General features: G+C 42.6%; 2 protein-coding genes across 4 annotated transcripts in view; one reads left to right on the forward strand and one right to left on the reverse strand.

Annotated features, from left to right (window-relative positions):
• Positions 1 to 4375, reverse strand: part of col4a6 (collagen, type IV, alpha 6) — a 176606-nt gene extending 172231 nt beyond the window's left edge. For all 3 annotated transcript variants that reach the window (XM_052460008.1, XM_052460007.1, XM_035783951.2), the window contains exons 1-3: positions 4250 to 4375; positions 3952 to 4118; positions 3728 to 3773 (exon numbers count right to left, since the gene is read on the reverse strand). In XM_052460008.1, the coding sequence (XP_052315968.1) occupies positions 3728 to 3773; positions 3952 to 3962 (57 nt within the window). In that variant the 5' untranslated portion in view covers positions 3963 to 4118; positions 4250 to 4375. The remainder of the gene's footprint in view (positions 1 to 3727; positions 3774 to 3951; positions 4119 to 4249) is intronic.
• A 757-nt stretch (positions 4376 to 5132) lies between these two features.
• Positions 5133 to 25884, forward strand: part of col4a5 (collagen, type IV, alpha 5 (Alport syndrome)) — a 79784-nt gene continuing 59032 nt past the window's right edge. The window contains exon 1 of the mRNA XM_052460006.1: positions 5133 to 5432. Coding sequence (XP_052315966.1) covers positions 5343 to 5432 — 90 coding nt within the window. The 5' untranslated portion in view covers positions 5133 to 5342. The remainder of the gene's footprint in view (positions 5433 to 25884) is intronic.

A 25884-nucleotide genomic window follows, 5' to 3' on the forward strand; every position in this document is an offset into this window, starting at 1 on the left:
TACCATGGAGATGCCCACTGTCCCACTATTTAGAGGACCACCCAATGAAGTCATCCGTCACTCACTCAGGCCACACTCCCCAGGACAACAAAGAAGCAGGAGGTTGGACTAATGTATTGACTTACGCTTGATAGGCTGACCACCATTGAGGGTGGTAGTACAACAGCCAGGTCAACTGTGATACAAGTCAGTATTCGATGTCCGTCCATGTCTGAGGACGTCGGGAGATTACATGGAAACTGGCCACTAGGGTCAACAGTGAGCATTGTTACCTTCAAGTAGTTTCAGTTTTACTAGGTCGTTGTGGGAGGGGATGGCGGATGGGCATAAGCATCTGCCTCTGACTCTAGATGTTGCAAGTTCTAAGCCTCACTCAAGCCTTGAACATGACCTTAGTCATTCTGAGTTCATGCCTAACCTTAAGATTTCGGGGTTAACTTTAACTTAGATGACTCCTTTGACAATAAGGGAGATATTTTTATAATTAATCCCCATTAACTAACCCCAATACTAAAAATTCTCAAGTGGAACCACAAGAGAAGGACCAGACTGACTGGGCAAAAGCCCAAAAACTGAGAAAAACAATACGTATGTACAGTGGCAAGAAAAAGTATGTGAACCCATTGGAATGACCTGGATTTCTGCATAGATTGGCCATAACATTTTATCTGATCTTCATCAAAGTCACAACAATAGACAAACACGAATTCAACTAATAACACACAAACAAGTATATGTTTTCAGGTCTTTATTGAACACACTGTGTAAACGTTCACAGTGCAGGGTGGGAAACGTATGTGAACCCTTGGATTTAATAACTGGTTTGTCAGCAATAACCGCAACCAAACATGTTCTGTAGTTGCGGATCAGACCTGCACAACCGTCAGGAGGAATTTTGGACCATTCCTCTTACCAAAACTGTTTCAGTTCAGCAGTATTCTTGGGATGTCTGGTGTGACCTGCTCTCTTGAGGTCATACCACAGCATCTCAATCAGGTTGAGGTCAGGACTCTGACTGGGCCACCCCAGAAGGCGTATTTTCTTCTGTTGAAGCCATTCTGTTGTAGATTTACTTCTGTGTTTTGGGTTGTTGTCATGTTGTATCACCCAACTTCTGTTGAGCTTCAATTGGCAGTCAGATAGCCTTCCAATCCCCTGCAAAATGTCTAGATAACCTTGGGAATTTATTTTTCCGTCGATCGTAGCAAGCTGTCCAGACCCTGAGGACCCAAACCATGATGCTCCCTCCACCATACATTACAGTTGGGATGAGGTTTCGATGTTGGTGTGCTGTGCCTTTTTTCTCTCCACACATAGTGTTGTGTGTTCCTTCCAAACAACTAAACTGTAATTTCATCTGTCCACAGAATATTTTGCCAGTAGCGCTGTGAAACATTCAGGTGCTCTTTAACAAACCTCAGACATGCAGCAATGTTTTTTTAGAGAGCACTGTCTCCTTCCGTGGTGTCCGCCCATGAACATAATTCTTGTTTAATGTTTTAAGTATCGTATAATCGTCAACAGAGATGTTAACATGTTCCAGAGATTTCTGTATGTCTTTAGCTGACACTCTAGGATTCTTCTTAACCTCATTGAGCATTATGCGCTGTGCTCTTGCAGTCATCTTTGCAGGACGTCCACTCCTAGGGAGAGTAGCAACAGTGCTGAACTTTCTCCATTTATAGACAATTTGTCTTACTGTGTACTGATGAACATCAAGGCTTTTAGAGATACTTTTGTAACCCTTTCCAGCTTCATGTGAGTCAACAATTCTTGATCTTTTGAGATCGCTTTGTTTCAAGGCATGTTTCACACCATACAATGCTTCTTGTGAATAGCAAACACATTTTGTGAGAGTTTTTTATAGAGCAGGGCAGCTCTAACCAACATCTCCAATCTCGTCTCATTGATTGGACTCCAGGTTAGCTGACTCCTGGCTCCAATTAGCTTTTGGAGAAGTCATTAGCCTAGGCGTTCACATACCTTTTCCAACCTACACTGGGAATGTTTAAATGCTGCATTCAATATAGACAAGAAAAATACAATAATTTGTGTGTTGTTAGTTTAAGCACACTGTTTGTCTATTGTTGTGACTTAGATGAAGATCAGATCAAATTGCATAACCAATTCAGGCAGAAATCTACGTAATTCCAAAGGGTTCACATACTTTCTCTTGCCAATGTATCTACTCTTTCAGCTGCTTGTAGTGACACACACACTGTTTTCGTCTTTAGAATAGACCCATTCAATCATGCAGGGTGTAGATCGGCTAAATACTCTAGCATGATGAGGAAGTCTGCTTGGGACCGGGATACTTGGTTAGTTCACAGAGCAACCATCACCTAGGCTTTAACTCATGAGGTCAATTCTCCCTTAGCTATAATGGTTGCTTGGAATGTGTGTGTCTCAGTCTTAGTACAAAGACCAGGGCATCAAGAGTTAATTTTGCAATCACACCTTCATAGAAAGTTGCTTGTAAATGTTGTATGTGTTGATGAATTACCAGTAAATCAGAAGAATGAATGAATTTCTAAGAAAGTGTAAACTATGACTTTAAAACGAGCCTATAATCATTATATTAGCTATAATCATCATTAAATCCTGATAACATCAATACTGGTGGCTACATACTATTGTTGAAAGTATTGCAGTAAGTACAAACTTCACATCGGAATGTTCTTGAGCACAATTATTACAATGACATGTAGGCCTACACCGTACAGTGAAGGAATTGCTCTCAGGTGTGGCTGGAGTCATGGGTCGTCTTAATTGCGTTTTGAATATTCATAAGGGGCGGGGTTTGGAGCTTTCACAAATTTGAGCGGGCCTACCAAATATGCAGTGATTTATTCCGTCCCAATTCCTCCTGAACAGACAGCATAAAAATGATTCAATAAATACTATTGTTGTAACTCATTCGTGGGGATAAATTATGTACACTTTAACTCTGTAAATTATTTTAAAATGAGAATCATAATAATAGTAACAATTCCGTCTCTACTGTCACTGTGTGATGTTGAAATAAAGAATACCTCCAAATGCGTAAAACTCAAATTATGCATGAAAAGTGAGTCAGCAATTTGACTGGTGGGCTCTTGTAATCAGCGTTCAAAAGTATACAGACAGTGTCCAATAAACACAAGACAAATAAATAAATTCCCCCAAAAGAGGATGGGTGATTCTCTGAGAAGGCATTACCCAATGAATCCAGCATAAACCAGGCACACTGTGCAATGTCATAGACAAAACTGCAGCGAGCGAGAAAAAACTACACTGTGCGTGAATATGTTGTGAATGATTTACAATAATAAGAATAATAATAATAAAGTTTCTTCACATGTCTATATATATTTTTAAATACATGTAGATCATGTAGATGATGCAAGCGCCTGATAGAAGCATTTGAAATAGCCTACATATAGCCCAAGGATACAGAATGTATGGACTGTGCGAGCACTCCACTCTGCGCAACAGAGCTGTGCATGTCCGTTAGTCGACACATTTACATTTACATTTAAGTCATTTAGCAGACGCTCTTGACACCCTGGTCATGCATGCTATTGTTTGCCACAATGTTGCCCTAAATTCTACATCTCAGGCTTGCAATGTAGCAATAGAAGAAGAAGAAAAACGTCAAGGCTGTAGCCGCATAATTTGTTTGAAGATTATTATACATGCGCACACTTGATTCGAGAAGCACTAGAAGTTAAGGAAACATCGCACTTACCCCGAGTGTCGCTTCTACTGCCCAGCTGACAGCGAGTACACAAATCCTATCAAATAAATAAACAATTATATATTCGTCTGCTTTTTCAAATAATCAAATTCGCAGGCCTAACAACTTTGTAAGAGAGTATTCCCTCTATATAGTTGGCTATGCAGAACAGCTGATAAGGAATGTCAAACTATACCACTATGGCAACATATAATTTGTAGCTAAAATAAACGCACCAGAATTTCATTTTGAATCACGACTGGAAGAGAAAACTCAGGTAGTTTTCCTGTAGTGCTCCTCCAGTCCCGTCTTCCCTCCTAGCCGCGGCTACAAGTGCCGAGACGAGCTCATTGAAGAATCCAAAAAGCGTCTCTGTTTCGGGAAATACGAGAAGAGAGAGGCACTAGACGTGCAATTTCAAAAAAGGGGGGTTAGAATCACGCACCAAACGGTTCTTTTCGTGAGCTACTAGTTCAAATAGTTAGGTAATTTCGTCGGTTTGCGCTATAAATTATAAGGAAAGTTTAAACTCACCAAAGTTCAGTTGTGAAAACGTTCGTACCCCGCCGGACTTGTTTCACGCACCGCAACTGCTTCGCAGTGCATGAGAGCAGAGAAGAGAGGTGGGGCTTAGCCATGTCACTCATATTCCATAGCCTACCTTTACCCACTTGTTACCAGTTTAACGCACAAGTTAGAAAGCCCTATTAGCTAACACTATCACTACTCGAATAAAGTGATTATACAAGCGAATTAAATGTTCTTTTGATGTTCCAATTCGATTAAATAGGAGATCAAATATACATTTCGTGTGACAGGCTATGAATGTTGAATGTTGAACGGTGAACGCTGAAAATACTTGTGATACCTTGAGTTTATATCTTGGGTTTGGATGCTTTTATAGGCCGAAAGATGGTAAAACTGCACTATTCAACTGCAAAAGAGGAGAAAAACGAATGCATAACTTGACCACTCGGCAAGAAAGGGTGATTTTTGTGGAATTGTCTACATAATTCCCTACATTCCCTGACCTTTCCAAAAACGCGTCAAGTATTCCCCTAAATCAGTATAGTAATGACATGCAACATGTTAGGATGACGTTTTAAACTGTCAAGTAAATATTTGAGCCTATGTAAAAACAGATGATTGTAACCTGAGGCAACGAAAAATTGCCCCGACACTGGTGAGTGTATGTTTGCAACTGTAAAAAAAAAAAAAAAAAAAAAGACCTACACCGAAATATAACTACTTATTAGTTGTATATCTTAGCATACAAACAAACAATCTTTCGTTTTTGGGGGGTTTGTTTGACAGTTGTGGGATAGTGCACAATATATCGCACACAAGACCTGTTGAAGCAAGTGTCAGGGGCATGCGCATTGATCCAAAGTAGATCCGGCTGTAGCAGGCTGGCAAGTCGATAGAGGAAAAAGTCAGTCAGGGGTTTGCAGAAGCGAACGGTCCCACGACTGGAAAGCTCGGAGTCGCCACAAGAATCTGTCTACTGCGTTCTGAAAATTATTCTGTTCTTTAGCCGAGTTAGCAGAATAACATGGCAATACTCTGATGTGTTTTTTTTTGTAGAATTTGTCAATGTTTAGTTGAGGCAGAATTGTTAAAAATAAAAATGAATAAAAACTTGAAGAGTCTGCGAAATCTCGCGGTGGGGTTGGTGCTCGTAACCCTGTGTATCGTGGTCCAGGAGTCGGAATCAGCGGTGAGTAGCCAGCCTACAATTACTTTCACACACTTGTCGATGTATTTCTAATGAAATCTAACCAACTCAAACCGTTAAAACAGCGACAGGTTGCTTCAAACGGGCCGGACTCCAAACCCACCCGCGTCTTGTTGGCGAAAGTGTATAAATAGAAGGGATACTTTATAACAAGTGTTCATTTTCTGCCCCAGGTCTAATAATAAGTCTCATGTTGTAGCCTACTTTTACCAAAAATGTTTTTTAAACTTTCATTGCATGAATAATTATAATAATTATATATTTACACGGATGGTCCGTGTGTTATTATAGCGTTATTGCACAGTTACGAACAAGCTCCATTCCAGGGACCATTTGTCCGCGTTCGTTTTGTAGTTGTTCAGAGTTCTGAGGGAAGGAGTGCGGGCCACCGGAGCCCGGCTGTAGCGCACATACATTTTTTTCTAGATCTGTTCTGCACCGGCCGACTGGTAAGAAGCTGTGTATTTTCCTACTTTTTGTCCATTAATGTCAGTGGAAAATATTTTCTTGCAAGAAATGTCTCTGTGGCCCTCCTTGTAGAGTGGCCACCGTTACAATGTGCACAGTTGCGATTATGTAGCCTGTTTCTTTTTGTATTTTTTGGGGGCATTTAAATGGAACGTTGAATAGAACATTGCAAGTAGAGAGAATGAGTGTTTTACGTTGCTTGTTAAAAAGTGAGAGTTAACATTATCCGCTGTCACTGAGTATTGGGGCGCATCACATCACACATGATGTCCAAGGTTACAACGTTTGAATGTTTTACCCCCAAAACTCCTCCAATGCACGCATGTGATATTAAACAACAACCTACTTTACATGACACAAAGTTGACATTAAAGGGACTCAAATGAAAAGTTCATTTATACAATTTATTTATTCATCAGGTAGTAGTAGTAGCAGTGTATGCATCAGTATTTCTATTTAGTCATAAACCATATTAATAGTCATTCATTCATTGGTAATTTGCTCATAATTAACATAAATTAGCAAATGCTCTTCACAGTGAGTATGCAGTGAGCTTTGTTTATTTTCCACCTGAAAAAGCAACAAAATAACTTTTTTGTCCCGGAACAATTCAATCAATGCTTAAATGCATTTCAACGAGACACTGACACCCAGGAAGTCAAAATCAACATGTAGACATTCTCTCTCTCTCTCTCTCTCTCTGCTCTCCCTCTCTCGTCAAAAATACAAGTATAACAGTACTTTACTTTCCTATGGAAATTAATATCCTATTTCATTCATATTGATAACACACTCATTACTCACTGCACTCACAAAGTCAGACACAATCGGCACTGCTCTCTTGCAGTGGAGAGAGTGAACTGATCCTTCTGTAGCTCAGTTGGTAGAGCATGGCGCTTGTAACGCCAGGGTAGTGGGTTCGATTCCCGGGACCACCCATACGTAGAATGTATGCACACATGACTGTAAGTCGCTTTGGATAAAAGCGTCTGCTAAATGGCATATATTATTATTATTATTAACTAGCCTTCTCAGGTGAGATACCGAGGTGTGGCTAGCTGTCAGAGCTAGAGGCAGAACAGAGACAGCTAACCCTACAGTAGTACCATAGACTACAGTAATAAGCTATGCAACGAACCACTGACACAGGGTAATAAATCACCAGCTTATGGGTAAGTTTAGTACCGAGGTCAGGTTTAATTAGGGCCAATCTGATTCTAGATCTGTGGTTGACGTCCGAGCGCCTTCCACTTCCCAGAGTGTCATTGTTGTCAAGGAGTTTCAAACAGAGGTGGCAGGAATGATGGACTCGTCCCTGTGCTCTGATTGGAGAGAGAGTTCCACTGTCTCTCTGGAATGTGCTTTATGTAGAGAATGGACCGCCCCCTTTGAGACTCCCATAGAATGAGGTAGAGAGATAGAGAGAGAAAGGGAGAGAGAGAGAGAGAGAGAGAGGGAGAGAGAGGTAAAGGAGGGAATAAAGACAGAGAGGGAGGAGAGATGTAGTAAAGGGTCAATGAAGAAGATAGAAATAACTCGGGGACGAGGAAAGAGAAGAGAGGACAGGAATGGAACAGAAAGGGAATATAGAGGAGGAGATGTAAGGAGTTCTGAAGGAAGAGTACAAGTAGAAAGCTATGGAGGACACGAGGGACAGTATTGCCACCATGCCAGAGAAGACTGACGTGTGTTGTGTCTTCGGTGAGCATGTGGAATCCTATGTCTGTTCACAGTGCAGGAGAAAGAGTGTGAGGGAGAAAGAGAGAGAGAGAGGGGGGAGAGAGAGAGAGGGGGGTGAGAGAGAGATGGAAGGAGAGAGAGATGGAAGGAGAGAGAGAACGAGAGGAAGGGAGATGAGAGAATTTGACTTCAGTCAAGTCGGGCCTCCCTATATCTACTTACTGTAAGAACTAAATGTGTTTGGCAGCAGGCGTGCATCTCAGTGGGAATGGATGGACCATTAGAGTTCTCTCCTCTACATGTGGACCAACTGACTTATTTCTGCATGTAGTGTCCTCAAAGCTTTTTTCCCCCTCCGTGTGTGATAAGAGAAGAGTTGGGTCGCATCCCAAATGGCACCTTATTCCCTATAGGGCTCTGGTCAAAAGTAGTGAACTATATAGCGACTAGGGTCAGTGTGTGATATAAGAAGAGATACATACGTTCAGGGTAGTTCCTACCCAGGCCCTAGTTAAAAGTAGTGCACTATGTAGGGAATAAGGTGCTGTTTGGGACACACCCTAAATGAAAGCTCAGCTCACCATGTAGGCTATTGAAGTTCAATGCATACTGAAAAGTAGGTGTTTTTATGGTTTTGCTGGAGGTTATTATATGAAGAACCTTGTTCCTCTAGAAATGCCCACATGTGACTGTGAACACACCCTTTCTTTCTCTCTCTCTCTCTCTCTCTCTCTCTCTCTCTCTCTCTCTCCGAAGTCATTCCCATTGGGTTCCCTTGGAATTCCTATTCCACTCAGCGTTCCCAAATCCCATGTCCCTCAATGTGCCCCTCTAGTGGAGGGTGTGTGTATTGGTCATCTGACCTGGAATTCATACACTGTATGGTGACTGAATTTGCTTTGGAATTCTGGAAATTGGATTAGTGTAACTACCCTCCCCCCTATTTTTTCTCTCTCTCAGTCTCTGTCCCTCTCTCTTACTCTTTAGCTCCCTCCCCCTTTCTCTCCATGGCACTACCATTCCTCTTAAATATGTTTTTCATGATCCAAATCAGTGTCTATTGTGAGGCTTTGTAAATAGTATGCTTATTGTTATTTTGTATATTGTTCACTCTCTAGAAATAACAGACTCATTCCGTACATTGCAGTTTCCTGGCTTAGTCATTGGTAGCCCATGCTCTTATATGAGTGTGTATGGATAGCCATCTCCAGTTTGCAGCTGTAATTTATACCATAGCGGTCTGCTTTGAACCTGTCATACCTGAGAGCACCTCTATTCCCTATTCCTTCAAAGGGCACAGGGGTGTGAATAATGAGGGAACAGGGGGCACACACACACACCTCTGAGGTGACCCCTGTCACAGGTGGAGTTAGTGTAGCTTAGCCTCTGCCTCTGTCTCTCTCTCTCTCTCCCTCTCTATCATTATGGCTAGCTAGCATCTGTATGTATGGGTGTGTATAGCCATACCCACCACCTCAGAGTGGAAATCCCAGACAGCCTCCCAATGGAAGAGAGGTGAAAGGAGAGGGAGAGGGGTAAAGGAGGGCGTGAGGGCTGTTGAGGGGTAAGGAAAGCAGGTTCCCTGTTCTCTCACGTTTTTCTCTTTCGTTTCTTTAATCATTGCTCTTTTTCTCCGTTGGCTTTCTATGCCGCTCTCTCTCTTTCCCTTTCGCCCCCCTTTCTTCCCTCTCTCCTGGAAGGCATGCAAATTCCATCTTTATCTCACCTGCTGGGAGGAGAGGAAGGAGAGAGGAGAGGAGGAGAGGAGGGCCTCACCACCCCTTTCACAGGCAGCCGGCGCAAGCCAACGGGTTTTAAAAACACACAAACACAATCAAGATTTGCACACACATACCCATGTCGCTCTCTTTCAATCTCAGTTTTGATGGGTAGGCAAAAATAGTGGTGTAAAAAGATCCCAACTCTCATACTTGAGTAAAAGTAAAGATACATTAATAGAAAATGACTCAAGTGAAAGTGATAGTCACCCAGTAAAATACTACTTGAGTAAAAGTCTAAAAGTATTTGGTTTGAAATATACTTAAGTATCAAAAGTAAATGTAATTGCTAAAATATACTTAAGTATCAAAAGTAAATGTAATTGCTAAAATATACTTAAGTATCAAAAGTGCAAGTATTATTTATTATTATTATTTTATTATTTTAATATACGGATAGCCAGGGGTACGCTACAACACTCAGACATCCTTTACAAATGAAGCATGTGTTTAGTGATTCCTCCAGATCAGAGGCAGTAGGCGTGAGCATCGATGTTCTCTTGATAATTAACTAGGGATGCACGATATATCGGTGAACATATCGGAGTCAGCCGATATTAGCTAAAAACGCCGATGTTAAAAACCTATGTCAAAGCTGACGTGCATACCTATATAACGTAGGTAGATGACGTGCTTACCTATATAACGTAGGTAGATGACGTGCATACCTATATAACGTAGGTACATGATGTAATGACGCCATGTAAAATGTTGCGCAATACGTTCAACACAGCTTTCCTAAACTAGCCCACAATGTCTGCTGTGTGGATCGAGCAGTCAACACGTCGAGCAGTCATTTGAAAGAGTAAGAACATTTCAGCGAGACAACTCAAAGGCGAAATCCATTAACGCCAAGATAATGGAATTCCTTGCCCTTGACAATCAACCAATCTCGGTCGTGGGTGATGTTGGCTTTCGCAGAAGGGTCGAGCACCAGTACACATGTTGCCCTACCGGAGATATACAGTAATAGCGTCACTGCTATTACCTTCATAACATACTATGGGACGCCGTTTGGGTCTTTGCATGTCAAAAAGATACACGTCAAATAACACTATTTTAAAGCATTTAATTTGACACGTCATTATATAATGTTGTGTGTTCTGAATTTGCATGTGCAAGCCAAGCGTCACCACTACTATCAGTAGCACTGTCAAATCTGTACAAAAAAGTCTGTAAACAAGCAAACACCGGCCACGATGTGTTTACAATACCGCGTTGGTAATAAAGCATTACTTGTTTGACCGCAACTTCTGGGGAAGGTAGCTAGCTTTAGCTTGGTACCTAGCTAGCACCAATACAACCAGCCTGAAACAATGACTAGTAGAAACTGCAGTAATTTTCATTATTCTTAGCAATGATTTAGGAATCCTTGTGAGTAAGTATTAGTTAGGTTGAAATTGAACTTCAGTTAATTAAAATAAATAGCCAACTACTTAACCCTGTTGCCCAAAGCTAACTTTATAAGCAGCCAGCTAGCTTCATCTGGCTAGTGAGGCTCGACCGGACTGGTTTATGTGTTGTGAAGCTAGCCACAATAAGGATTAGATTTGGCACAATAGTGGAATTTGCGGTTTGCCTTCAAAATAAAAGTACCAATTTGAAAGTGATGCAGAAGGTTACAATTGGTCGAATTATGCCATATTTAGACTAGATAATGTTAAACAAGGTTTGAATGTGAAGCAATGAAGTGGGGTAGTGTCAGTCTACTCGATGACACACACAGAACACCACTGTGAAGAGTTTACGCAAATATTAACATTGCAGCTCTTATCGTGGGACTGTGACTGTGTGAAATCACCTCCCCAGTCAGCCTATTGCGTGTATTGACATTCATATTGCACTCTACAGCTTTACCTAAGGATTGGGGATCAATGAAATGTGGTATCAGTTTCCTCAATACCCAAAATATTTTTGGGAATTGTGTTCAATACACATACAGTAGGTTGACAATAAATGTGGCTCAATTCACAGTTGTTTCAGAGTCCCGCAATAAGAGCTACGACGCTAATGTTCTCTGGGTGTCACTGAGGAGACTGACATCCCATGTCATTGGTCCACAATCCATAAGTAAGGCTGTACAGTGAAATAAGTATGCCCCCAATGCAATTCTAAAGTATAATACATACAAAATGATTTCAACAGATTTTTGTCAAATTAACAAATTATTGTCTTTTGTGGATTTTATATAACAACATTCCAACCTCGTTTAGCATGATCTATTCAATTATGGCATAATTATACTATTTGTATTCATTTGCATCACTGTCAATGACATACTTTTATTTTGAAGGATTGCCGCAAAGTCCACTATTGTGGCTAATCCTTATTGGGGCTAGCTTCACATAGATGGGTCCGAACACCATTAATCAAATAAGAACTGTCTTATAAATTAGGGTTATTTTAGATTATGACATCTAGCCATATAGTTAGCTCGTTAATTATAGCTACTGAAACCAATTATGTTGTTTTGCTATGTTTTTGGGGAAGAACATTGATTGCATCCATGAGCCTGCTAGCTTTTTTTCATGACCAGCACTGTACATAGGTGCGCTAGACAACTTTACCAGCATCATAGCATACATATCGATGAATCGTTGTGACATGAAATACGAGTAATAGTGTAATCAATGTGTAATAACTACGTAAAAAAATGCATGAATGCGTTAAATTATTATGTGATGTGCAGTCATATTCAGTTCCTAATTGGTCAACAAGCTTATTTGACTCGTCAAATAGTGTTATTTGACACGCAAAGACCCAAACGGCGTTCCATAGTATGAGAAATCCTGGTTGAGAATGAAACGACTGACCAAATGAACAACGAAACAGCACAGCTGAAAGAAATAGGTTTTGATTATGTTTTTCTGGTAATGGGGACATACGTAAATGCCAACAGAATAACGTTTTGGTCAGTGCGTGTGTGTGTGACCTTTATTTAACTAGGCAAATAAGAACTAATTCTTATTTACGATGACGGCCTCACCCGTCCAAACCTGGACGATGCTAGGCCAATTCTGCTCCGCCCTATGGGACTCCCAATCACGGCCGGATGTGATACATCCTGGATTCGAACCAGGGACTGTAGTGCCTTAGACTGCTGTGTCCATGTGTGTGTGTGTGTTAACTATTTAACTGTACTAGAATGCTTAAAATGCAGCTAAAGTTCTTAATATCGGTATCGGTATTGGTTTTTTTTTGGGCAAGGAAAATATTGGATATCGGTATCGGCCAAAAATGTAATATCGATGCATCACTAGAATTAACTAATTTTCCTGCTTTGCTAAACATTCTCAATGTAATGAGTACTTTTGCGTGTCAAGGAAATGTATGGAGTTAAAAGTATTTAATTTTCTTCAGGAATGTAGTGAAGTAAAAGTAAAAGTCGTCAAAAATATAAATAGTAAAGTAAAGTACAGATACCCCAAAAAACTACTTAAGTAGTACTTTCAAGTATTTGTACTTAAGTATTTTACACCACTGAGCAAAAGCATATAAATATATATTTTCTACATGACCACCAGTTTAAAGAACAACTCCAATTTCTTTGGATTGTTTTGGCGAGTAGAACTCGTTCGGCTATAGTGATATTGAATATAGGGCCTGGAATGCATATTACCATCAATCTATACTAATTACGTGCAAGGCAAACAAGTGGGTGAAGTGGGTGAATGGTTAGGTTGCAATTCATTTTGACGTTTTTTTGCAGAGGAGATCTTAGTCGTGTGATTTTTTTTTACATCTAACTGCAGATGTTTGGAGCAGTATTTCTCAATGAAACTATGTGAACGACAACAAAGACTTTATTGAAGGTTCCCTGCTGTTGACCAATCACCGACCGAGAGGCGTAGACTTCGGCTCTGAACGGCTCCGAACGAGAAAAAAAAACCTCACTGAAGTCCGAAACGAAAATATCGTCACAATATATGCACAAACTCCTCCGAACTGTTTCGTCTGGGGAACACGCAGACGCCTTAATTACCCGTCCCTTCAATTTCATCTTCTGTCTATCAACCTCTCCATTTTCTCTCTTTCCCTTTCTCCCCCTCACTCCCTTTCCCTCACTTTCCATCCTCCCATGGACCTACTTCTGCCTGTCATCCACAACCCTCCTTCATTTGGAGAGCAGTGTAAACAGGGTTGTTTTTTAGGGACTGTTTACTTCAGTCTTTCTGTGTTTGGTCTAAGGATTTAGAAGTGCGCACACACACACGCGCACACACACACATGCACGCACACACAGACACACATGCGCGCACGCACACACACACGCACACACTCCCTCCCTCTCCCTCACTGAATACTTTAAGAGGCAAACAATCAATCTATCCCAACCACTCCAGTGTCCCTGCACATTGTAAATATGGTGTTGGCACTGACCCTGGAACTGACCTTGTATATACTGTAGCTTACTTACTTACTTACTTCCTGTTCTGCTTATTTCTATTTCTTGTGTGTTTTTGTTCTACTTTATTTTGAAGTACTACTGATATTGATTGGGAAAGAGCTAGCAAGAAAAGGCATTTCACTATACTTGTGCACGTGACAATGGAACTTGAGGTAAACAATCAATGAACAGATCATTGATGTCGGTCAAAATGACTTGTGGAAACAGCCCAATCGTTCGCCACGACCGACACACTCCTCTATCCATTCCATTTCCACCTTAGTCTTGTGCAGTCAGAAAGTAGAGGTTTTACACCTCCGCAAGAAACAACCATAATTTTACCTTCCTCTTTTTGATTTTCTTTCTCACGCCATCCCGGGGCAGACCAACCCTAATCTGTGGGGTCACCTGACGTGCCTTAAAGACCCTCTAGTGTGGGGATAGGACCAATCCCTTTATGGATTGGATTAGATTGAGATTACAATTAAGTACTATAGAGCAGCTTTAGTAAGAGCCCCTCTGGCTGTTGGTCCTTAGCAAAAGGATGTCTCATCATGGTACCCAGACACACACACACACACACACACACACACAAGGGCTCACAAGAACAAGAAGCCCCTTGCGGATGTCTGGCCCGGAGGTTGAATTCTGAACCTCAGTCTCCATCTTTGTGACTTTCTGGAGCTGAAAGAGAAAGGAAGGCTCATGTTAGGAAAAGGATCGGGACCCATGTGCTATTGAGCCTGATCTTGTACAATAGAAATTTAGTTTTTTTCCAGTCAGGCAATATCTTTTGGGTGTCAGCTGAAAACGTGGTGCTGGCTAGACACATTATGCTATATTTGTTTACTTGATGTGTCTCAAGATAACTGTTAAAGCTCTAGATGTGTCTCAGAGCAACCAAGAGGCAAACCACTGCTGTCATACTCAGCTGTCATATCAGCTGAGTCCCAGCCTTATCTGCTTCCCCATTCCCTGCCAGACACAATGAAATGTGTCCGTGTGTGACATCAGCGTCTGGCTGAGAGAGTTATATTTGATTTTACCTTTATTTAACTACGCAAGTCAGTTAAGAACAAATTCTTATTTTCAATGATGGCCTAGGAACAGTGGGTTAACTGCCTGTTCAGGGGCAGAACGACAGATTTGTACCATGTCGGCTCGGGGGTTTGAACTTGCAACCTTGCGGTTACTAGTCCAACGCTCTAACCACTAGGCTACGCTGCCGCCCCGTGACAGGGTGGGGGGACAGAAGCACAGACACAGAGAGAGGATGAGGGACTGAGAGTGTGTGGGGGGGGCTCCCTGCAGCCGACGCTTGTGTTATCAACCTATTCACTGAATGTGCCCCCAGCCATCGTTCCAGCCCTGCCCCAACCCCCAGCTTACTAACCTCTATCACCAGTCCATCCCTAGTCCCAGCCTAAACCCAAACCCTCAGCCCCTATCCACAGCTCCAGCTCATCCATATAACCCCAGTCTCTGTGTCTGTTCCCTAGACGTGGTGGTGGGATTATGGTGTTTTCACCTCTCCTCTTCCAGTCCCTGGAATTGGCCCAGCCTCTGTCCCAACCCCCTAACCCAAACCCTCAGCTCCTGTACTAACCCAAAACACCCAGCCTCCAAGCCCCTAGCCCCTAGCCCATCTCTATCCCCAGGCCCAGCCCATCTCCAGCGTCTCTGTCCCAGGCGTGATGGTGGATATATGGACGAGGCAGTGTCTCTAATCAAGGCATGGTGGTTGGATGTGCGGCCAGCACATTGAGATCCATAGGGGTGTCTCAGTGTCTATCTCTCATCTCTCTCTACAAAGGCTTGATTATTCAGCCACCATTGACACACACACACACACACACACACACACACACACACACACACAACACACACACACACACAGTTGTATTTTAGGAATGGCCCAAAAAGAATAGAACAGTACTTTATTTATTTTTAACCTTTATTTCACTAGGCATGTCAGTTAAGAACAAATTCTTATTTACAATGACGGCCAAACCCGGGCCAAAGCTGGGCCAATTGTGCGCCGCCCTATGGGACTCCCAATCACGGCCGGTCAATGCGAACCAGGGACTGCAGTGGCACCTCGTGCACTGAGATGCAGTGCCTTAGACCACTGTGCCACTCGGAAGCCCTAAATCTATCTATCTGTATGACAGATATTCTTCCAATTCTAACCTTTCAGACAAAACACTCACACACACACACCATACATTTCAGGAGTGTTTGGGCCTCAGTCATTCAGGGCCTGTAAAGAAGGTTGAATAGTCCAATCATGCTTTTGTCTATGTGCTACCATTGTTCTGTCAAATGTTTTGACGGATGCAGGTATTGTAATGTAGCCACACACACAGAACACAGACGTAGCCACACACACACACACACACACTGTCACGCCCTGACCTCGGAGCTTTTTATGTCTCTATTTTGGTTTGGCCAGGGTGTGATTTGGGTGGGCATTCTATGTTCCTTTTTCTATGTTTTTGTATTTCTTTGTTTTGGCCGGGTATGGTTTTCAATCAGGGACAGCTGTCTATCGTTGTCACTGATCAGGAACCATACTTAGGTAGCTTTTTCCCACAGGGTTTTTGTGGGTAGTTAATTTCTGTTTAGTGTTTTGCACCTTTCAGAACGGTTTCGGTTATTCCCTTTGTTATTTTGTTATAGTGTTCAGTTTTAATAAAGAAAGCATGAACACTTACCACGCTGCTCTTTGGTCCGATGATGCCTCTTCATCAGACGACGAATACCGTTACACACACACACACACACACACACACACACACACACACACACACACACACACACACACACACACACACACACACACACAAACATACAGTTGTACATAAAGTGCATATCTAGCAAAACAATAACAATACACACATCATCCAAAAATAAGTCATAATATTTAAGACATATCAGAATGAGCAATGTCAGAGTCCGGGAATATAAATATATATGTATGTGAATGCTGTGTCTAGGCAGTGTGGACAGAACAGTATATGGTGTGTACAGCAGAAGCTATATAGGATAAACCATGACTAGAATACAGTATATACATATATAGTGGGTAAAACAGTATGTAAACATGATTAATGTGACCAGTGTTCAGTGCCTCTAATGTACATAGGACAGCAGTCTCGAAGTTGCAGGATAGAGTACCGGTTGGTAGCCGGCTAGTGACAGTGTATAAGGTTCAGGGCAGGGTACTTCAGATAGAAGCTGTCTCTCGGTCTCAGCTTTGATGCACCTGTACTGTCTCCGCCTTCTACTGTAGATGGTAGTGGGGTGAACAGGCCGTGGCTCGGGTGGCTGAGGTCCTTCCTGCTTGACCTTCCTGTGACACCGGGTGCTGTAGATGTCCTGGAGGGCAGGCAGTGTGCCCCCGATGATGCTTTGGGATGACCGCACCACCCTCTGGAGAGCCCTGTGGTTGCGGGCAGTGCAGTTATTGTACCAGGCGGTGATACAGCTCAACAGAATGCTCTTGATAGTGCATCTTGTAGAAGTTCGTAGGAGGGTCTTAGGAGCTGAATTTCTTCAGCCTCCTGAGGTTGAAGAGGCACTCTTGCGCCTTCTTCTCCACGGTGTCGGTGTGAAGGGACCATTTCTGGTCCTCAGTGATGTGCACCCCGAGGAACTTGAGGCTTTTGACCCTCTCTTCTGCGGCCCCGTCGATGTAGATGGGGGCCTGCTCTCTCTGCTGTCCCCTGTAGTCCATGATCATTTTCTTGACTTTGGGGGAAGAGGTTATTTCCCTCGCACCCCTCCGCCAGAGCTCTCAACTCTTCCCTGTAGGCTGTCTTGTCCTTGTTGGTAATCAGGCTTACCACTGTTGTGTTGCCGGCAAAGTTGTAGACGTGCGTGACCTGAGCACACACCCCTGTGGGGCCTCCTGCTGTTGGCCTGTCAGGGAATCTAGGACCCAGTTGTACAGGGAGGGGTTCAAACTAGAGGTCGACCGATTATGATTTTTCACCGCCGATACCGATGCCGATTATTGGAGGACCAAAAAAGCCGATACTGATTAATTGGCCGATTTAAACATTTTTTTATTTGTAATAATGACAATTACAACAATACTGAATGAACACTTATTTAACTTAATATAATACATCAATAAAATCAATCAATTTAGCCTCCAGTAAATAATGAAACATGTTCAATTTGGTTTAAATAATGCAAAAACAAAGTGTTGGAGAAGAAAGTTAAAAGTGCAATATGTGCTATGTAAGAAAGCTAACGTTTTAATTCCTTAAGAAGTTTTAGGTTGTAGTTATTATAGGACTATTTATAGGACTATTTCCCTCTATACCATTTGTATGTCATTAACCTTTGACTATTGGATGTTCTTATAGGCACTTTAGTATTGCCAGTGTAACAGTATAGCTTCCGTCCCTCTCCTCGCTCCTCCCTGGGCTCGAACCAGGAACACAACAACAACAGCCACCTTTGAAGCAGCGACCCATGCAGAGCAAGGGGAACAACTACGAGAAGTCTCAGAGCGAGTGACGTTTGAAACGCTATTAGCGCGCTCTAACTAGCCAGCCATTTCACTTCGGTTACACCAGCCTCATCTCGGGAGTTGGTAGGCTTGAAGTCATAAACAGCGCAATGCTTTACGCACAACGAAGAGCTGCTGGCAAAACGCAGGAAAGTGCTGTTTGAATGAATGTTTACACGCCTGCTTCTGCCTACCACCGCTCAGTCAGATACTTAGATACTTGTATGCTCAGTCAGATTATATGCAACGCAGGACACGCTAGATAATATCTAGTAATATCATCAACCATGTGTAGTTAACTAGTGATTGTGATTGATTGTTTTTTATAAGATAAGCTTAATGCTAGCTAGCAACTTACCTTGGCTTACTGCATTCGCGTAACAGGCAGTCAGTCTCCTTGTGGAGTGCAACGAGAGAGAGGCAGGTCGTTATTGCGTTGGACTAGTTAACTGTAACGTTGTAAGATTGGATCCCCGAGCTGACAAGGTGAAAATCTGTCGTTCTGCCCCTGAACAAGGCAGTTAACCCACCATTCCTAGGCCGTCATTGAAAATAAGAATGTGTTCTTAACTGACTTGCCTAGTTAAATAAAGGTATAAAAATAAAGCAAAAAAAACAACAACAAAAATTTCGGGAAGCGCTAATCGTGAGATGCATTTCTTTTAAAGTTCCCAGCTACAATGAATGCAGCCTCAGGATATGCGGTTTCCAGTTTGCACGAAGTCCAGTTGCAGTGGTATTGCAGATCGGGAGGACAGAAGGGCTTGAGTTCCTGTACATTACCACAATCAATCGCACCATGAGTCGATAATCATGAGACATACCCCTCCACCTCTGCTTTTCAAGGAGAGTTAAACTGAGAACCCCAGGATGAGGGTGTCTGGTCTCTCTCTCTCTCTCTCTCTCTCTCTCTCTCTCTCTCTCTCTCTCTCTCTCTCTCTCTCTCTCTCTCTCTCTCTCTCTCCCCCCCTCTCATGTTATTTCTCTCTCTCCCTCCTTCCCGCCCACCCTCCCTCTCTTTCTTTCTGCCTCACTCCCTCTTTCAATGCAATTCAAGGGCTTTATCGGCATGGTAAATATATGTTAGCATTGCCAAAGCAAGTTAACTCTCTTTCGTTCTTTCCATCTGTTTCTTCTATCACAGTAGCAGGGAGGAAACAGGGTTTCCCCAGTGTGCTGGTGGGAAAGAGGAAGGTAGGCGGATGGAAGCTCTGTCGACAGAGGGGTGTGTATGTCTGCAAGTGGACACGGGGGATGCGGAGGCGATTGTTTGCACCATCTCAACGCCACCAATATGCCAGTGAGATCACATGACTTTGAGTCGGTTTAATGTATCTGTGAGAAGAGACCTGTCGTTTCTGTTGTTCTCGAGTCCAGTCTTTTAGTCATCTATGACATTCTAAACACAGTTTTTATGTGATTTACCATGCTAAGTAGGCCTTATAGGGCATTCTGTTAAATGCCCTTATAGAAAGTTGATAGACTCACACACCTGGCAAGATAATTCAAGAATTTGAGTTCATTTCAGGTTATAAATCACAATGTGAGAAGGCAAAACCTTTACACCTACAGCCAAATACTCTATGTACATTATGTACTGCGCATACTCTATGTACATTATGTACTGCACATACTGTATTTATATTATGTACTGCACATACTGTATTTACATTATGTACTGCAATATGCATTATCTCCCTTAAAGGGGTTATCTGCAGTTCAGCCCAGATATATTAAACATCAGATTCACTTCCATTGGTGAGATATGAATCAGGAATGAATATCTGTGCTTGGTACTGTAATGTTATCCTTCTATGGACACACACACACACACACACACACACACACACACACACACACACACACACACACACACACACACACACACACACACACACACACACACACACACACACACTGACTGGGCTCCACCTGAGGGCAGAGATGAAACAGTATATCATAGATACATGCTAATACTGGAGCGTGTGTGTGTATGTGTCTGTGTCTGTGTGTGTGGTGAGCTGTGTGTGTGTATTTCGTCTTTGTGCACTGTGTACACCTGCGTGTGCTGAAAATATGGTGTGTGTGTGTGTTTCTTTATGTGTGCATGCGTGAATGTGTGTGTGAGTGTGTGTGTGTGTGTGTGTATGTGGTAAAAAGCATCCTGATCCACAGCTTAGGACTCTTGAGACCAGTCACCCTCCAGGTCATTTATGGACATTTTTCACATTTCTGAGCACGAAGAGAAGGAGGTGGGAGCAAAGGGCATAGTGTCTACAGTGTGTGTGTGTGTGTGTGTGTGTGTGTGCGTGTGCGCCCTCGCGCGCGTCCGTGCGTGTGCTTGGTGTTCATGTGTGTGTGAAGTCGAGAGGGTGTGTTAGGTCTCTGAAGTTTCTCTCGATGTAGCTATTTTTCTAGTGGATGCAACTACTACGTTTGTGATTGTGTGTGTGTGTGTGTGTGTGTGTGTGTGTGTGTGTGTGTGTGTGTGTGTGTGTGTGTGTGTGTGTGTGTGTGTGTGTGTGTGTGTGTGTGTGTGTGTGTGTGTGTGTGTGTGTGTGTGTGTGTGTGTGTGTGTGTGTGTTAGTGGTGCGTGGGTCAACTGTTTGTTCACCCGCACCCGCCCGACTATATGTGATAAAGTGAAGATCTGAGGTCTGCACCCAACCCTAACCTGCTAATATAAGAAAATGTGCTGTAGGCTACAGTCAGAGATGGCGGGGCGATTTGTTAACAGGGGGTGCAGGATTTATTTAGCCTGATTAACATGTTTCTGCCTATAATTAAACACATTTTGGTAGGCTATTGACCAGGAAGACTAAATAAACCCTTGCTCGCCACAATAATGTCATACATCTCTGCTTCTTTCATGGCGCAAAGACATTTTGGGACCAGGAAGAAATTGCAATAACAAACAATAAATACGGGAAAGCTTTTCTGTGCAAAATTTCCAAATGACATCAGATTGGCCGGTTGTAAGGAAAAAGAAAGCTGTAAAAACGACCCAACGTGTTTCTGATAAGATTTCAGTTCGGCTTGGATGCATATTTTCCGTGGTTGAAATACGGTCAGCTTTTATGATGCTGATAAAGATAGCACCTCGGCAGACGGTATCTGACTGCGCATTCGCATTCTCTCAAGATGCTGAAACAAGTCATATTTCTTCACTCCTGTTCTCGAGTCAAGGTTTTCCCTACATTTGGTGTATAATTTTACTGCAAGAGATGCATATTTATGCAGGATTTAATATTAAGGCTATGCGAGAGGTTATATACCAAACGTCAGTGTCCAGATTTCAGTTTCCATTTAACCAATCTGAACAGTAGGCGAAAGTTCCCTTGACGTGCCGTAGGCATATTTGATGTCCCCTTCTGGTGTCTGTTGAATTTTGTGTATCGCCAGACAATCCTCACACCTAATAACGTAGTTAAGTGTAAAAAATGTTTAAAGCGGGCACTTCTATCATCCTCTTTTACCACTTCCCTACATTTTATCTCAAACAATACTTTTCTGTCCCTGCCTTCTCTTTATATACAACTCTCCATTTCAAAGCTGTTCTCTTTCTTGAATTCTAAACTCCGACAATGTCCTTTTCGCCTGTCCGTTCCCAAAAGCATTTGGCGATTGGCATGTAGCGAATTTGCCGCGCGTACAGTTAGGCCCTGAAGTTTACGCACTATTGCCAGATAGCCTAAAATAATGAAATAAAAACATCAATGTAGCCTATAGATTTAAATTGCACCATAGTTATACATTTATGGATTTCTTAAGGTATTGTTTTCTATTTATTCAACCCCTCCCGTCACCCACCCGCCCTTCATCCACACAATATTTTATGACCCTAAACCCACAGACATAACTACGGGGATTGTGGGTTATGAGTCAAATCCGCGCATCACTAGTGTGCGTGCGTGCATGCGTGTGTAGAGGGCCCTGTTTCCCAACCCTTCCTGTTGAGTGTTTCTCTGTGGATTCAGCAGAGCCTCTTTCATCTGTAGATAGACAGCTTGTGTGTGCGTGTGTCTGTGTGTGCAACCGAATGCATGGCATTCCTTCCCTGCTGCCTCTGTCCTACATAAACATGCTCCCTCCGGAGAACACGACAGGAAATCTCTACATCTGTAAGAAGCCCTGTTTATACCTGGTTCTTACATGTGGCAGTTGTCCTGGTCTTGCCTACATTCTGATTGTGCTCACATTTGTCGCCAGGTGTAGACAATCAAAAGACACATTGGGAACAGATTGTGATTAGATCTTCCTGACCACCTCCTCCGGAGGTAGTCGAAGAATCATCTTGTATGGATAGCCTTGAAGTGTAAAGGAATACGAAAGCGTATACTTTTGGCCACCCACCCTCTAAAAACAAATCACACCAGCCAGTTGAGGTAGTAATTATGGACAATAATACCTCTACGATCCCTCCTAGAATTAAGATAATGGTCTTCATTAGAAATAAAGTACCTGGCCTCTGAGTGGGGCACTGGTCTAAGGCACACAGTGCATCACAGTGTCTCTACAGCCCGGGGTTCGATTATGTGTCATTACATAATTGGCCTGGGTTTGGCAGGCGGGGGCGGGCTTTACTTGACTCATCGTGCTCTTGTGGCAGGCTGGGCTCCTGCAGGCTGACTTCGGTTGTCAATTGAGGTGTGTTTCCTCCAACACATTGGAGCTTGTGTTTAAGAAGCGCCATTTTGTCGGTTCATATTTCGAAGGACGCATGACTCGACCTTTGCCTCCGCCGAGCCCGTTGGGGAGTTGCAGCGATGAGACAAGATCGTAATCACGAAAATGGGGGTACTTCTTTTTAATATAAATATATATATATATAAAGTGCCCATTGTGGTCGGATGCAAACAGCCCGATCAAAATTAGATCCTGCATATCGAAATAAAGATATTTATGAAGAGATATCGTCCCAAATGAGAGAAAAAGGGTTATCCCGTTCCCACGTCAAATGCCAGCGCAAAATCAAACATTTGAAAACTTTGCACTGAAAGGCAAAGGACTGTTATAGGAGTGGGAACGGGAGAACCCGAGGAACCATCCCACCACCTTGCCCACCATTCATTCTGGACAGTGCTGTGGAGGATGGAGATATTCAACTGCCCAGCACTTTATTCACTTTTTATTTGTCATGTGAAGAATGGTCTAATATAGTTGCTGTATCAGATATTAAGCATCAGGGCCCATGTGTCATTTGTATTTATACTGTGCATTAATTGTATTTTGTACACACATCCAGATGCTCATCTTGTTTGTTCGGTGTCTTTTTTTAGGTGGGCGGGAGAGATCCTGTGAATATTCATTTGTGTGGCTGTGGACAGGTCCAAGTTATCGGGGCAGTATTACGCCCGGTCTTAAATCGTTGGATAGCCAAAGTAGGCTGTATTGATGGGAGTATACAACCGTTGATGATAAAAGTGTGGCGTTTTCTGTCGATTTCTACAGCTTGTGTCACAAAGGGGAGGTCTAAGGGAGGTTGGCTTCGTTTGCATACAGGGAGGGATCAGGGAATAATCTGGTCACAATGTGAACAGATACGAGACCCATTTTATTACCATGTGCAGATGCAGCAAATCTCGATCGGATAGTGATCGGATCATCTTGATCGGGCGATGACAACCACATGATAATGCAAGGTGTAACCACAGCTAGAGAGAGAGAGAGAGACTGGGAAGAGAGAGGGAGGGGGGAAAAGAAAGGAAGAGAGAAAGAAAGACTCACTCTTCACTCAGTCTTCTTAGTCCAATCACACGTCATACTTTCATGCAAGAAAAGAAGGAAAACATTTCGACAGTGATGTAAAGTACTTAAGTAACAATTATTTCAAGTACTACTTAAGTCGTTTTTTGGGTTATCTAAAACGTTTACTTTTACTCCACTACGTTCCTAAAGAAAATAATGTGCTTTTCACTCCTTACATTTTCCCTGACACACAAAAGTACTTACATTTTGAATGTGGAAAATAGTCTAATTCACACGCTTATTATCAAGAGAACATCCCTGGTCATCCCTTCTGCCTTTGATCTGGCAGACTCACTAAACACAGGGGCGGCAGGTAGCCTAGTGGTTAGAGCGTTGGGCCAGTAACCCGAAAGGTTGCTATATAAAATCCCAGAGTTCACAGTAAAAATCTGTCATTCTGCACTTGAACAAGTCAGTTAACCCACTGTTCCTAGGCTGTCATTGTAAATAAGAATTAGTTCTTAACTGACTTCCCTAGTTCCCCTGACTTCCCCATCCTCCCCGATGAAGGTGCCACTAGCCTCCTGTGGTGTAAAAGTCATTTCTGATGATTCATTGTCTGTATGACATTTATAAACCTATAGGACCAAACACCCTGATCTAGATTTTATATGGTGAGTTTATAGAGATATGTTTTCGACCTATTTAAGTGTGCGGAGGATGCTTCAAGGCCAGTTAGGCATAGCAGCTACAAGGACCAGATGACTCATTAGATGACTGAATCAAGATTCAACCATAGAGCACGAGAGACAGAGAGAGAGAGAGACACAGAGAGAGAGACAGACAGAGAGAGAGAGAGAGAAAAGGAGAGAGAGAGAGAATGAGATAGATAGAGAATGAGAGAGAGAGAAAAAAAGAGAGAGAATGAGATAGATAGAGAATGATAGAGAGAGAGAGAAGAGGGAGAGAAAGAGAGAGAGAACGAGATAGATAGAGAATGATAGAGAGAGAGTAGAGGGAGAGAGAGAGAGAAAAAGAGAGAGGGTGGAGTGCTGCTCTTTACCGCCCTCCCGTGGCATCTCAGGTCTTTGTAATGTGGCTACTCAAGAGTACAAGGTAGGGCCTAGAATGAAGGTGGAAAGTTAATCGTTTGATTAAAGCATAGAAATGGCATTAGTCATTATATTTCTGTGGTTAAAAGTAGGGGGTGGGGGTGGAAGTGGCATCTTCGGCGGGGGTAACCTTTACATTCAGCGCCAGGTATTCCTTCTCAGATTGCCAGATGGCTGTGGTTTCTAGAGTAAAGTCTGGGGATAAATATTGAGCTAAAGCATCAGTCTTATATCAACATCTCTATGTCACTTGTGAACATTTTGATGCTTTATGCCGTTAACAGATGACTTTCTTTTCTTTTACCTCATAGTTGTATGTTTGGGTTGAATGTCTAAACGTCTTGACGCGCGTATTTCTAATCACGAATGAATGATCATAAATGAACAGACAAACGGCTGACCTTGTGGTTTCTGGTTTGGTTGATCTTTTTCTTTCAAATTAAATCTAGATTCCTAGAGTGCCCGTTTTTCACACAGAGGTCCGAAATGAGGAGGAGGATGATGGTGACGGTGATGAAGACGACGGGGATGAATCTCCTCCCCCAGTTTATCCCTCCGTTTTTCTAATCGGAACTGTGACAACCTCTCTAAAAGCATCATCGTATTTCTTCTTTAATGAGTATTACAAATGGAGTAATATCCCCAGAACACCACAGAACTGATCTCTGTCTATCAGGGTTATATTTAGTAGATGAAGCCACGGAACTGTCTCTCTCTCGGCTAACTCCCTCAGGGCGCACATACTAAGGGTGCATCCCAAATTGCACCCACCCTATTCCTTATATAGTGCACTACCCATAGG

This window comes from Oncorhynchus keta, chromosome 13 (genome assembly GCF_023373465.1).
Source record: "Oncorhynchus keta strain PuntledgeMale-10-30-2019 chromosome 13, Oket_V2, whole genome shotgun sequence".
In the NCBI taxonomy this organism is placed as follows: domain Eukaryota; kingdom Metazoa; phylum Chordata; class Actinopteri; order Salmoniformes; family Salmonidae; genus Oncorhynchus; species Oncorhynchus keta.